Source organism: Bos grunniens, chromosome 18 (genome assembly GCF_055505025.1).
Source record: "Bos grunniens cultivar Pamir isolate PY7600 chromosome 18, Bosgru_T2T1.0, whole genome shotgun sequence".
NCBI lineage: Eukaryota > Metazoa > Chordata > Mammalia > Artiodactyla > Bovidae > Bos > Bos grunniens.
The window spans coordinates 56,265,122-56,279,922 of NC_141182.1; the positions used below are offsets into that span (position 1 = coordinate 56,265,122).

General features: G+C 53.0%; 1 protein-coding gene across 7 annotated transcripts; it reads left to right on the plus strand.

Annotated features, from left to right (window-relative positions):
- The first annotated feature begins 7,620 nt into the window (after positions 1-7,620).
- Positions 7,621-14,674, plus strand: FCGRT (Fc gamma receptor and transporter). 7 transcript variants are annotated; one of them, XM_086353626.1, is made up of 8 exons: positions 7,621-8,213; positions 8,981-9,067; positions 9,358-9,606; positions 9,713-9,988; positions 12,862-13,131; positions 13,438-13,518; positions 13,756-13,872; positions 14,186-14,674. In XM_086353626.1, exons 1-8 carry the CDS (start codon positions 8,195-8,197, stop codon positions 14,263-14,265), a joined length of 1,179 nt encoding a protein of 392 aa, XP_086209752.1. In that variant the 5' UTR covers positions 7,621-8,194; the 3' UTR covers positions 14,266-14,674. The 7 variants fall into 7 exon arrangements, with proteins under 7 accessions (XP_086209752.1, XP_086209746.1, XP_086209749.1 ...); XM_086353620.1 differs by lacking the exon at positions 13,438-13,518; XM_086353621.1 differs by lacking the exons at positions 7,621-8,213; positions 13,438-13,518 and adding an exon at positions 8,486-8,566.
- Positions 14,675-14,801: the final 127 nt, after the last annotated feature.

Here is a 14,801-nt window from a genome sequence, read left to right on the forward strand (position 1 = left end):
TCCCAGGAAGTACCTGAGCCACAGGCGTCAGATGATGGTGACTACTTTGCCCAAAAGTCCTAGTGAGGAAAATGGTCTAGAGGGCGTAGCGAGGCCAGCTAGCAGTGAAGGTCACGGGTGGCTGCATGGATAGGAAGTCCCTCAGGTGGGACTGAATCAGGACAGACCAGATGGGGTGGCTTTGGGTGAGGAGAGAAATTGGAGATGGGGAAAAATGAGGGCAAGGCAAATGAAGGGGAAGAGATTTCTGACAGAGCCAGACAGGGCTACCTTGAGTGTCAGGGTAAAAACTCAGGAGAAGTAGAGAGCTTAACAGTTGGTATTAACAGGGAAGGCTTTCTGCTAGAGGCAAATGGGGAAAGGAAGAGGGACCTTGAGTGTCAGATACGGAGATGAGAGATGTGAGACACCCCTCTGCTGGACACCAGTCAGAGACAGAAGCAGGTACAGAGACACGCATGGAACAGGTGAGGCAAGAGGGTGGCAGGTGCAGACAGATGCCAAGGAGAGGGAGACAGCAGAGACCCTCACCTGAGCCACAACGGGGCAGAGATGGATGTTCAGGTTTAGGGGAGGCGCTGGTTACCCCGTTAACTCCAGCCCGGAGGCCTGGCGCTGCTGGGATCCCCAGGTCCCTGCCTCCCCGTACCTGTACCAGGGTCTGAGACACACACTGGTACAAGGGTTGGGAGACAGGGCCGTGAGGAGAGAGGAGCCGCCGCTGCCGCTGCCGCCTCCGGGGACTTTGCGTCTGGACTGGCCCGGGGGCTCCTTTTTACCCAGGCCCGGTGAGGGCGGGGGTTCCTGCCAGAGGAAGTGGGGCCGCATCAAAGAGGGCAGGAAGGGGCAGGGACGGGTCAGAAGGGGGCACGCCCCGAGGTTCAGCCTGCGAGCCTGCCCCACCTGGTGCTGGAGGGTGGGAGACTCCGCGGAGGGGCACTGGGACCCAGAGAGCGGGGGACAGCGATGGGGGACAGGGAAAGGCAGATCGGAGAGACAGGACGGAGAATAGAGACCCAGAGGGGGACCTGAGGCCGCTCCAGGAGCCCCCACCCACAGGTGTTTCCGTTCGGGGTGGGGCCACCGTGTTTACAACAACAACAGGCCCGCTCCCCTGTTTCCTCCCAGCGGTGGGTTGCTGGGCGGCTCCTTGGCACCCCATTGTCGGGTGCAGCCCTGACCTGGTGGGGACCTCCTGATGGTCTGCACAAAATCCAAGGAGAAAGCCCCCAGGGCCGTGTCAATTCTCTGTTGCGATGACCTGGACGGGGACATTACCTGCAGTTCTTCTGTTTGTTTTGGCTGCTCTGGGTCTTCCTGTGGCGAACGGGCTCCTTGTGGCAGCATGCAGCCTTTCTCTAATTGCAATGCAAGGGCTATAGAGTGGGTGGGCTCAGTAGTTGCCCCGCAGCATATGGGATCTTAGTTCACCGACCAGGGCTCAAAACCGCGTCCCCTGCATTGGAAGGCGGATTCTTAACCATTGGACTGAGACAGGAGATAGAGGGGCTCCAGGTTAGACATTACAGCTGGCCTCCTGTTTGCATTTCACGGAGCACAAAGACGTGGGCTTCAGGCTGGATCCTTAACAACTGTTAGCATTTCCGGAGATGAGATAAATGAGATCCAGGAGGAATTTACAATCAGCCTCCCGTTTGCTCTGCAAAATGGAAGTAACAACAGAAGCAGGGTAAATAGCCAGTGTTTGTCTGCTGTAAACACTTTAATAGTCATGGCAATAGTCAAGGTAATAGTCAGGGCAAGGACAAAGAGGGCAAAACCCTGTTTGAATAAAGGATTATGGGATCTTCACTCCCCCTCTTTTGGGACAAGGGAGACCCTACACATGCGCAAAAAGGCTCCTTGGAGGCCAAAAGTCGGGATAACGCCAGGCCATAATGATTCTTGCTCCTCCCAGAAGCCTCCACTTTGAGATCCATCTTGGCTGAGCGGTGCGTGCGCACCCAGGGTAAGGGGCCCAGGGTAGGCCAGGTGTGGAAAAAGGAATCAGATATTGGGCTAAAGGTAAACAAAGACCTGGAAGAACTGACCTATGTAAACAACTTAACCGCCTCTTTACCGCACTCCTCCTCGCTACGGGGGACGCCCACACCCTCTCTGGGTGTGCATCTCTGCCTTGCTTCTGTCTTAACAGAGCAAACCACTTCTGTGTGCTCTCCCCACACTTGTTGTGCTCTGTCTCTAACAATAAACTTTGTACCTGCCTTTGTAGTTTCTGCCTCTGTGATAAATGCATTTTTCACTGGGGCCAAAGAACCAGGGAAAAACAGTTTATAGCCTCTAGTCCTTGCTGGTCTGGTGGCCAGGATTCCAGGCTGCCCAGTTCAATTCTTTGGAAGGGAATTAAATCTCGCTTCAAGCCACTGCTCACTGCTGCCTCACTGAGTTCAGGACCACCAGGAGGGGCCCCACTTGCCCTTCTTAGAGCCCTGTGACAGCTAGAGACATGACTCCTGGGCACAGATCACAGCCTCAGAGCTTGCCCTCTGCCTGCCTGGTCCTCCCACCCTCCCTGCTCCCCAGACTTGCTCCCTCCTCTGAGCCTTTGCACTGGCTGTGCCCTCTGCCTGGAACCTCTAACCCCAGGCTTCTACCTGCTGCTTCCCCCACCCCTTAACCTCTAGTTCTCACCAACCTCTTTCCATCTGGCAGAACCTCCAGCCCTCCCAGTCCCCGCTCCCTGCCTGAATGTCCCACATAGACAGGAAAGCCTGCTCATGGCATACTTGTATATTTGTTGCACAGATCCTCTATGGCCTGGCACACTTATTAGTTAACCTGTTAACTGCTGGAATATAAACTCCAAGAAGGGGGGAAAATCTCTGCAACCCCAGCACCTGGAACAAACTGTGAGTGCGCCTCACACATTTACCCGAGTGCATGAATCCTTTTGAGGTTAAATCCCAAATGAATTAATTTTCTAAAAAGTTAAATCCCCACATTCTCACAGGCCAGGCTTGACCCCTAGCATTACCCCAGAACCATCTCTTGGTGGGTGTTGAGCCGAAAGACCCAACTGAGCCAAAGATCAGGAAAAGGAAGGTTTGTTATAACTCGCCACAAGTAAGGAGAACACCAGGGACCCTCCCCAAAGGAGTGTCTCGCCAGCAGCAAAATTGGGGAAGTTTTAAGCTAAGGGAACAAGCACATTCATGGGGGTGGGGGCGTGGAGCAGAGGAGAAATCAGCACAGAACTGGGGCAAAGTTCACCAGAGCCCTAACTGTAGTTATTGAAGTCTGGAGGGGCAATATCATTCTACCTTCATCTGGGTGGGGCCTTAGTTACTGCAGATCTCAAAGATTGTATCAGATGGTTCTGTATATCCTTTGAGGAGGAATTAGGACTCTGTTTTATTGTTTCTTGACAGCTTTTCCTTTTTCCTGTATGCCCTCTCTTCCAGTAAAGAATCTGTCTGCAGGAGACCAAGGTTTGATTCCTGGGTCGGGAAGATCCCCTGGAAAAGGAAATGGCTACCCACTCCAGTACTCTTGCCTGGAAAATTCCAGGGACAGAGGAGCCTGTCGCAAAGAGTCGGACACGACTGAGCGTCTCACACTTGCACACTTTACTTGCACACTTTACTTCCCTGAAGATCACGGATTACTGAGACCTGTTCAAGGGCGAGCACTGGAGCCAGGCTTAGATCACAGATGGCTTAGGCCAAAATGGCTTCTCTTACATCAAGAAAGTCACTCCTGGTTCTTTGTCTTCAGGGACCCCCTAACCTATCCACTTACACTGGGTCTCAAGTCACAGAGTAACCGGAAGCAGTGAACATACAGAGAAATCTCCCAGTGGTAGTATGAAGACTGCAGGCTCTGTTGCAGAGTTTAGCCCTACCCTCGTTAGCTGCATAACCTTGCTGGGAACCACAGGGCTTCAGGTTCCTAATCTATAAAATCTTGCCTCCCTGCCCCTTCGGGAACATGAGATAGACTCACCTGTGTTATTGGGGGTAGAACTAGTTCTAGTAAGTGATACTTCTTAAGGAAGTGATTGTGTCACATTCCTGAGCCTACTGTAAAGCAAAGCCTAGTGAGACCTTGGCGAAGCCTTTGCTGAGTCGCCTTGGCCAGCCAGAGGACAAGACTCTTTGGCAGGGGACTTCCCTGGTGGTCCAGTGGCTAAGACTCTGCGATTCCAACGCAGGAGGCCCAGGTTTGATCCCTGGCCAGGGAACTAGATCCCACATGCCACAGCTAAAGATCCTGCATGCCGCAAATAAGACCTGGTTCAGCCAAAGAAATTTAAAAACTAAAAAGTCTTTGGCAGAAGTCCCTAGAAGTATCAATGGGGTTATGTAATCCTGGATCTACTACAGCAAATCCTGGTGGTTTGTCATGGGATCTTGAGACTATTTTAGCATGCTTCTGGAATATTCTGTTGCATGCCTCTTATAGGTGTCCCCAGTGGTCATTTTCCAGGGAAATTAGCTCCAAGCATGTTTCAAAGCAGGGTCCCAGGTTATGATGACAGCAGGTGTCAGGCCTGTTACATGAAAACAGGGCAGATATTGGTTATATCATAACATTTTGTGGCCTCGCATCTATCAGAACAGGCCACAGGAATATTCTGTTACAGCCAGACTGGCGAGCATCGTTGCAGCCCCTTGTGGTATTAGAGCACGACCTATAATAGATTGTAGTGGGACCTCAGGGTCTTGTAACTTTTTTTTTTTTTTAATTTTCCCTGTGGTCACAGTGCATGGTATGTGGGATCTTAGTTCCCCCACCAGGGATGAAACCTGTGCTCCTTGCTTTGGAAGCGCAGAGTCTTAACCACTGGACCACCAAGTACGTCCGTTGTAACTGGTGGTTGCAATACCTGGGTTATATGAGAGCCTGCACATGCATATTATGCGTGGAGCAGACCCCTGGATTCATTAAACTAGCCCTAGGACTGCAAGTGGAATCTAGGAACATGGAATTGGAGCAGCTTCAGATGTGTGAGCAGCCTTGCTGTCGTATGTTAGCACTTCCCTGAGTTTTCCATCATCGGAAAACCCTGGAGTTTCGCATTACAGTAGGTCCGAGCTCTGTTGTATTTAACAGAGACCCACAGATTGTTCCAGGGCTGCACATAGATTCTGCTAGAACATTCTAGAAAAGTTTTAGGGACCTATTAAACCTGCCCCAGGTCTTTCACTACCAGCTTCCTTCATTCTGCTGATGCTTCCTGTGCTGGCCCCTGGGGATGCAAGAGTGAGCGAGACAGTGCCAGGGCCTGCCTACCATCTAGTGCAACCCTGGGGACTTTCACCTCATTGAGTGGGAGGGAGGCAGTGTGGGGAACAGGTTACTTCTACGCTCTACTATGTGCCCCGTGCCAAACCTTTGATTCATTGAAGCCTCTCTACCGAAGGAGGTACAATTATCCTACTTCCCAGATGAAACTGAGGAACAGAGAAGCCCACCAGAAAGAGAGGGAGTTTGGTTTCAAACTCTGGTGTGATTGCATCCTTGGGTCAGGAGGGGGCGCTACAGTGCAGGGGAGAGAGGAGGGGTCGATGTTAAGGTGGTGATTCAGGAAGACAGCTCAGAACTGCCAGAGCCTATGTCCCCAGACACCAAGGGCGGCATCATGAGTGAGCTCCCTGTGCTGTTGTTCCAAAGGCACCTTGGTTCGTTTTGAAGTTGGAACTAAGCGCCCATATTTTCATTTCCCACTGGGCTCTGCACATTTCATAACTGTCCTGCTGTTTTCTATTACTTCATCAGGGGCCCCTGGCGATGTGATAGTAGGACCCCACGGAATCTAAAAGGTATAGGCAAAGGGACTTCCCTGGTGGTCCAGTGGTTAGGACTCGGTGCTTTTACTGCTGGGGCCCAAGGTTCAATCCCTGATCAGGGAAACTAAGATCCTGCAAGCTGCATGGCACACCCTGCAAATGCCACCCCACCCCCCCAAAAAAAACATGCATGAGCCGGGATCATTAGAGCATATGAGACGGGCAGCAGATGCTGTAAATGGTCCCTGAAGACACAGAAGGTTCCACGACACTTAGCAGCGATTCCTGGTGGGTATTAAGGGAACTTGAGAGCTTTTTCTTTTGAAGCAAGAAGGAGGAACATTATGAGGAATGTTCAGGTCAGACCTCTGAGAGGCCTCATGGCTAAACCCCGAGGTCATTCTGACAGGAGGAAAGGAAGACCTGAATGGGGACCCTACAGCAGAGCCAAGGGAGGGCACCCTCCATGACTGTGACCATGCTAGGCTGGATAGTGTTCCCCAAAGCTGCCTGTGCCCTTGAGCTCCAAAGCCTGTGATTACATGACCTTGTTTAATAAAGGGAACTTTGAAGATGTGATTAAATTCAGGATCTTGTGATGGGGAGATGATCTTGGATTATCCAGGTGGGACCAATGTCATCACAAGAGTCCTTAGAAGAGGGAAGGTCAGCAAGTTCCTGAGAAATGTGGAAAGTTTTTTGCCTGGTTCGCCAGCAATGCAGGAGACAGCAACAGGAGCTGTGGGTTTGATCCCTGGGTAGGGAAGATCCCCTGGAGGAGGAAATGGCAACCCACTCCAGCATTCTTGACTGGCAGAAGCCCATGGACAGAGGAGGCTGATGGGCTACCGTGCACGGGGTTGCAAAGAGTCGGACACAACTAAGCACGCACAAGTACATGGTTAAAGACGTGTCAACTTGGCGGGGCCACAGTGCCTGGATGTTTGGTCCAACATTATTCTGGATGTTTCTGTGTGGGTGTTTGGGGGTGAAATTACACTGAAATCAGTGGACTCTGAGTAGAGCCGACCACCCCCCACCATAATGTGGGTGGGCCTCATCCAATCAGTCGAAGGTGGAAGACTGACCTTCCCTCAAGCAAAGGGGAACCCTGCCAGCGGACTGCATTTAGATTTCATCTGCAAGATGAGCTCTTCTGGGTTTTCCAGATAGCCTGCCTTTGGACTTGAACTGTAATTCTTTCCGGCCACCTCTATCACATTTTGAACTCGCCAAGTCTTCAAGATCACGTGCGCCAATTTCTTACACTAAGTCTCTTTCTCTCTATATATACACATCCTGTTGATTCTGTTTTTCCAAGAAACCCTGACTAATATATCATATGACCTAGCAAGTCCACTCCTGGAGAAGGCAATGGCACCCTACTCCAGTACTCTTGCCTGGCAAATCCCATGGACGGAGGAGCCTGGTAGGCTGCAGTCCATGGGGTCGCTGAGGGTCGGACATGACTGAGTGACTTCCCTTTCACTTTTCACTTTCATGCATTGGAGAAGGAAATGGCAACCCACTCCAGTGTTCTTGCCTGGAGAATCCCAGGGACTGGGGAGCCTGGTGGGCTGCCCTCTGTGGGGTTGCACAGAGTCGGACACGACTGAAGTGGCTTAGCAGCAGCAGCAGCAACATACAGGGAAAAAAAATGTAAAAAAACAACAACAACCTTGCAAGCAAATATTTGCAGCAGCATTAGTCATAATAGCCAAAAAAGTGAAAACAACCAAATGTCCATCAGCTGCTAAAGGGATGAACCAAGTGTGGTCAATGCATACGACGGAGTATCATCCAGCCGTGAAGAGGAACGAAGTCCTGCCGCATGCTACCATGTGGCTAAATCTTGAAAACGGCATGCTGGGAAATTCCCTGGCAAACCAGTGGTTAAGACTCTGCATTTTCATTGTGATCTTCTGCAAGTCCTGCGGGGAGGCCAAAAAAAGAAAAACCCCACAGTACACTAAATGAAAGATGCCAGATATAAAATGCCACATTAATTTGAAATGTCCTGAATTGGCAAATCCATGGTGACAGAAAGTAAATTCGTGGTTGCCAGGGGCAGGGGGGAGAAGGGACCACTTAATGTGTCTGGGATCTCCTTTGGGATGATGAAAAAGTTCTGGAACTAGATCGTGGTGATGGTTGCACAACACTGTGAGTGCACCAAATGTCACTAATAGTAACTCCTTTGTCTTGGGCACTTTACCACAATAAAACAAGTGAATGGAAGCGTTATAGCAGGAATGTGGGCTGGAAGTGGGAGGCTGGATGATGTCCCAAGTATGGTGTAGAATATTGGGTCTGTGCATTACTGAGGTCATACCAGAAGATATCAAGGAATTGCAGGGGCACTTTAAGAGGCCCCTTGGGGGAGGAAGGAAGAAATGTGGAAGCTGGAGGACTTTTATCACCGCAGGCGTTAGTGACCTTTTCGGATGGGGGGCAAACAAGGAGGTAAGGAGGGGACCCACACAGACCTCCAAATTTGGCACTCGGATAATACTGATTCTCAACTTTGTCATGAATTTGCTGGGTGGCTGACATTCTCAAGATAAGAAAATCAGGGAGCAACAGTGCAAGAGAGAAAAAAAAAAAAAAGACAAAAGTTTCTCGAGAGAGGCAGAGACGGACACTCAGCCAGACCGGGCCCTGGGCCCGGGGTGTGCCCTACAGCTGTAGGGGCGGGGTTGGATATTCCTGGAGTCGAAGAGCCGTCGTCTCTGGACAGGATGTGAGAGAGGAACTGGGGTCTCCAGTCACGGGAGCCGGCTGGGGCCGCAGAGGGAAGGGATCGCGGCTGCCAGTGAGTGAGTCCAGAGCTGGGGCCCCTAGACCGAGGGAGGAGAGGGCCGGGCGCAGGACTCCCGGGTCTCAGGGACTAGGGAGCCGGCGATCTGGACTTTGGGGTCCGAGGGAGGAGGGGACGGAACTCGCGGTCTGAGGGAGGAGGAGGAAGGAGGAGGAGGCGGGGCCGAAGTCTGAGCCAGGAATCTCAGCCTATCCAGGCTCTGTAACTAATTAACCAGCGCGGATCAAATTAGTGGGTGAAAGTTCATCGAGGAGGAGGGCCTTGTCATCCTCCCCGCGGGATCGAGCTCCTCCACCTGCAGCCGCGGGCGAGCGGGGTAGCCGAGCCGAGCCGGGCCTGGCCGGGCCGGGTCAGAGCTGCGGGAGGGGCGGGCCGGGGGTCCGGAGGAGTCACGTGCCCCCTCCCGCCCCAGGTCTCCCACTCAGGATGCGGCTTCCCCGGCCTCAGCCCTGGGGGCTCGGTCTGCTGCTCGTCCTCCTGCCTGGGGCGCTGAGCGCAGGTGAGGGGCTGCCGGGCACGAGGGAGGTGCCAGCCTCCGGGAAATGACCGAAATCCAAGATCCCCAGCTCGAGCAGGGGGACTTCCTTCTCGGCCGCATTTCGTCTGGTTTCCCACGATCTTTTCTCCCTCTGGCGGTCTGTCTGGAAAACACCTGTCCCCTTCTTCCTGGGACTTCCCCCACCCCACCCCGCCAGGGTCTGGCCCCTCTGTCTGGGGTGGGGGTCTTTTCTCTCCCGGGGTGTCTGTCCCATCTAGGTCCCCCGCCCCATCTGCTTTCTTCGCCGGCAGAGAACTATCGCTCGCTCCAGTACCACTTCACCGCCGTGTCGGCCCCCGCAGCGGGGACCCCTGCTTTCTGGGTTTCGGGCTGGCTGGGGCCCCAGCAGTACCTGAGCTACAATAATCTACGGGCGCAGGCTGAGCCCTACGGCGCGTGGGTCTGGGAAAGCCAGGTGTCCTGGTATTGGGAGAAAGAGACCATGGATCTGAGGAACCAGGAGACGCTCTTCCTCGAAGCGCTCCAAGCTTTAGGCGAAGGTGAGACGGGGACTTCCTGGGCGGGGAGCCTGGATCCCGGGTCTGAGGGAGGAGGGGACTGCGGACCCCTGCTCCCGGGCCGCTCATCCGTGTGTGGGCACCCCAGGCCCCTTCACCATGCAGGGCCTGTTGGGCTGCGAGTTGGGCCCTGACAATGTCTCGGTGCCGGTGGCCAAGTTTGCCCTGAACGGCGAGGAGTTCATGATGTTTGACCCCAAGCTGGGCATCTGGGATGGTGACTGGCCTGAGTCCCGGACTGTCAGTATCAAGTGGACGCAGCAGCCAGAGGCAGTCAACAAGGAGAAGACCTTCCTCCTCTACTCCTGCCCACACCGGCTGCTGGGGCATCTGGAGAGGGGCCGGGGCAACCTGGAGTGGAAAGGTGAGCAACCCCTGATCACTGCAGGCCCCCTCCATTCCCAGGGCCTCATCCTCTTCCCCAGCCTCTCCCCGTCGGCGCCCCTGACTCCAGTCCACCCTGCTCGCCCACAATCACGTCTCTGAGGGTCTTCCTCCACCCCTTGTGGTCCCCAGCCCCTCTCCTGCACACAGCCCTCCCTGGCTCCCAGAGCCTTCGGGGCACGGCTCAGGCCCCTGGCATTGCGATCCCACGTGGCATGGCCTCTGCCCCTCACCTCAGCCTCGCCTGTCTCCATCTGCCCCACTCAGCCAGACACAGTCACCCAGAGCCCCCTGAGCTCGCCCCAGCCCTCCCATTTCTCCACCTTTGCCAGTTTCTCTGGTGCCAGAGGCCACTGGTGTCAGGTTCCACTCTGGCCCTGAGGTTTTTCTCTCGCCTCCTTCAGACGCCCGCAGGACCTTATGTGACCTCCATTCCATCCATCACGTGTCACTCTGAGCTATAATTACAGGCATGTCTAGGGAATTCAAGGGCTGCAGTTTAGAGCTCTTTGTCCGCAGCCTCTGCAACATTGAGTTTCCTGCTTCTATCTCGGCCTCTCCTCCACCCAGGAGTCAGGTGAATGTTTTAAAACATAAATGAGCTCCCATCCCACCCATGCTTAAAACCAGACCACAGATTCACGCTAATCTTGGATAAAAATCCAAACTCGCCTCCGAGGCCTGCAAGCCCTGCATGGTCTGGCTGCTTTCCACCACTGTAATTTCACAATGCCCCCAGTGACACTGGACTTCTCCCTTTCCTCCAGTATGTCAGGTTCTTTCCTCCCTCAGGGCCTTTGCACCAGCTGTTCCTGCTGCCTTTTTTTTTTTTTTTTTTAATTAATTTACTTTTGGCTGTGTCAGGTCATCATTGTGGCAACACTGCAGGCTTCTCTCTAGCTGTGGTGCCCAGATGCAGTTGCCTCACGGCATGTGGGATCTTAGTTCTCGGAGCAGGGATCAAACCCCTGTCCCCTGCATTACAAGGTGGATTCTTCATCTCTGGACCACCAGAGTAGTCCCCAGTGTTCCCTTTGCTTTTGATGCTCTTTCTTGGGCTCCGGCCAGGACTGGGTCCTTCTCATGCTAAAGGTTTGACCTTGAATGTCCACTCTTCAGTAGGGCCCTCCCTGGCTAAAGGGTGCCCCCCAGTCGTACCCCCATTATTGTCTCTCATGCCCCTGTTTTTTGTCCATTCATTCATTATAGCATCTTTCATTTTTTGTTGTTTTTTTTCTTGAGGTGTGACTTACCTATCTAAAGTACACTGCTCAGGGACTGTCCTGGTGGTTCAGTGGTTAAGACTCTGAGCTCCCAATGCAGGAGGCAAGGGTTCAATCCCTGGTCAGGGAAGTAGACCCACATGCCACACAGTGTGGCCAAAAAAAAAAGTACATGGCTCAATTTTTTTTTTTTTGGCTGTGCTACTCAGGGATCAAACCTGTGCCTCCTGCATTGGAAGCACAGTCTTAACCACTGGCCACTAGGAAAGTCCCTGAACCTGGAATTTATCTGTCAAGAAGTTTTATATTATGGATTAAAATTTTTAAATAGTTATAGGACCACTACTCAATTGTAAAATTTCTTCTTGTGTCTGTTCGGGAACATTGTGTCTCTCAGGAATTTGTCAGGTTCATTTAAATTTCAAGTGTGCTGGCTTGAAATTTTTCATATCCTCTATCTATTGAATGACTGTAGGGCCTGTCTTATTTTCCCTCACCACACTTTCATAGCCTGTTTCCCTTTCATTTATTTTAAAAATATTTATTTTTGGCTGTGTCTGGCCTTAGTTGTGGATCTTCCCTTGTGTGCTCGGGGTCTTCATTTTGACGAGTGGGCTTCTCTCTAATTGTAGGGCATGGGCTCGGTAGTTGCAGTGCTCAGGCTTAGTTGTCCTGCAGCATGTTGGATCTTAGTTCCCCAACCAGGGATCGAACCCATGTCTCCTGCATTGGAAGGCAAATTCTTAATCACTGGACCACCAGCAAAGTCCTCCCTTTCATTTACATATACACAAATATTCATTTCTCTGGTAGCTCAGAGAATCTGGTGGTAAAAAATCTGCCTGCAATGCAGGAGACCTGGGTTCTTTGCCTGGGTTGGGAAGATCCCGTAGGGAAGGGAGTGGCTACTTCCGTATTCTTGCCTGGAGAGTCCCATGGACAGAGGAGCCTGATGGGCTACAGTCCATGGGGTCACAGAGAGTTGGACACGACTGAGCAACTAACACACTCCTCTCATTAGAACACAAGCTCCATGAGGACAGGGACTTTTGTCTCTCTTGTTCACTGCTGTATCTCTAGTGTCTGGAAGAGTGCCTGGCACATCCCATGGTAGATGCGTGTGTCATTGTAGGAAGGACTGGAAGAGAGATGGGTACCCTTGTGGTGGGCAGGTTGGATATCAGTACCCCTAAGAAGGCCTTTCCCCCTTTATCGTTATGTTCTCTAGGCTCAGGACAGCATAGTGCACGATCAGGTGTAGTATGGGGGCTTCCCAGGTGGCACAGTGGTAAAGAATCCACCTGCCAATGTAGGAGATGCAAGAGACGCAGGTTCGATCCCTGGGTCCGGAAGATCCCCTGGAGTAGGAAATGGCAACCTGCTCCAGTATTCTTGCCTGGAGAGTCCCATAGACAGAGGAACCTGGTGGACTACAGTCCATGAGGTCACAAAGAGTCAGACACGACTGAGCGACTGAGCACACAGCACAGAGCAGCACACGGCACATGGTGAGACCTGCTGGGTAGACGGGGAGGAATGGAGGCCTCTCTCCATCTCTGCGCAACTCTGGGCCTGGTCCTGGGGGGTCCCTGGGCCTGGGGCTTAGGCCTGTCTGCCTGTTCGTCTGCAGAGCCACCCTCCATGCGCCTGAAGGCCCGACCCGGCAGTCCCGGCTTCTCTGTGCTCACCTGCAGCGCCTTCTCCTTCTACCCACCTGAGCTGAAGCTGCGCTTCCTGCGGAACGGGCTGGCCATTGGCTCTGGTGAGATAGACATGGGCCCCAACGGCGACGGCTCCTTCTACGCCTGGTCATCACTCACAGTCAAGAGTGGCGACGAGCACCACTACCGCTGCGTGGTGCAGCACGCGGGGCTGGCCCAGCCCCTCACGGTGGAGCTGGGTGAGGTCCTCCTGGGGAACTGTGCTCCCGACTTCCGGTTGTCTTTTCTCCCTCTGCTGCAGCAACCCTTCCTGAGTCTGACTGCTTTCTGCCCCACCGCTGCCAGTTCGTCCAAAGCCTGACAGCCTCTTGTCCTGCGTTGCTTGCCTCCCCACGTCTGAGTGCCTTCCGTCCTGGTGCTGCTGGCCTCGTTGATTCTGGCCACTCGTTAACTGCTATGGGACGTCCTCCCTAAGTCTGACCACCTTCCGTCCTGCTGCTGCTAGTCTTCAGGGAGTCTGACCATTCGTTGTCTGCTGCTGCCAGGCCTCTATGAGTCTGATGTTTTACTGCTCTGTGCCCACCCCTCCTCTCCAAGTTGGAACACCGCCCACTCTGCTGCTACAGGTCCCTTGACCAGAGTGATTGAGACCCCTCTTGCTACAGCTGGTTCTTATATCCAACCTGGGGGCTTTCTAGATCTAGAACATCCTGGGAGTGGCCTTCCCTTTACCCACACCCACTCCCCACAACCTGGTGCTGGGATCTCTGGGGTTGGGAGGGACTGCGAACCCCCCGTCCCCTGTCCTGACTCAGATGTGGCGGAGGGTCCCTTAAATATGTCACAACATTGTCTGACTGCAGAATCACCAGCCAGGACCTCGGTGCCAGTGGTGGGGATCGTCATCGGCTTATTCCTGCTCCTGACAGTGGCTGCAGGAGGAGCTCTCCTGTGGAGAAGGATGAGGAAGGGGCTGCCAGGTGTGGGACAGGAAGAGGGAGGTGCCTCAGAGAGAGGGGTAGAGACCCCCTCCAAAATAGGGAGATTCATTCCTGCAGGGACAGAGGGGGACAGAGACCCAGAGAGAGATGGGGAGAAAGAAAACTGGAGGGGAGAAAGAGATTCAGAGGGGGATAGAAATCCATAGAGTAGGACAGAGACTGAAAAAGACACAGACACACACAAACAACACACACCACACACACACATACACACACACACGTGGGGAGGGGCAGGCAGAGACTTGGAGGATTTCAAAGTTTCTAATGATCTCCCCTGTCCCTCTTTTCTCAGCTCCTTGGATCTCTTTCCGTGGGGAGGATGTAGGGGCCCTCCTGCCCACTCCCGGCCTGTCCAAGGATGGTGAATCTTAGGATAAAAATGCATTCCCAGCAACTGCCGATCATCCCCCATCCTGGCTGTTACCAGCTAATGTCCTCAGGTCCTTTTCATGCTGTGAGACCTCCGGGAATCCTGGTATTTTTGAGCCTCCGGAAGGAGCCCGATGTCCTCCCTCTGGATTTCTCCTCCTGTGATCTGCCTCAGATCCCCCTCCTGATATATATGGTTCTTTTCCAGCTCCACATATAACATGGGTTTGGGCCCGAATCGTTGTGTTCTCATCGTTTCGACTTTTTTAGGGAATTGCGAGGGGGGATAAATGGTGTAAGCCTTGGGCTTCAAATCTCTCCTGAGGCTAACTTGTTGCCATGGTGGAATTTGCCAACTTTATATACCAAGTCATGTATTTTTAATGAATAAATTTCACAAATATTTACTGGATGTTTGTGCCAGGCATTTTGAGGAATTCTTGGCTGGAGTCTGATCTGACTTCTTGGTGTAGCAGAAGAGGTGTTCCCTCCTTGAGGGAAAGGAAAGCCTCCTCTGGCTCCTAGGTTCCCTTCCTAAA

Excerpts from the sequence above, each read along its gene's own strand:
- FCGRT (XM_086353626.1), top strand. Across the intron at positions 9,068-9,357 it reads GCCTGGGGCGCTGAGCGCAG|AGAACTATCGCTCGCTCCAG; the intron begins GTGAGGGGCTGC and ends CTTCGCCGGCAG. Across the intron at positions 13,519-13,755 it reads CGCCCACTCTGCTGCTACAG|AATCACCAGCCAGGACCTCG; the intron begins GTCCCTTGACCA and ends GTCTGACTGCAG.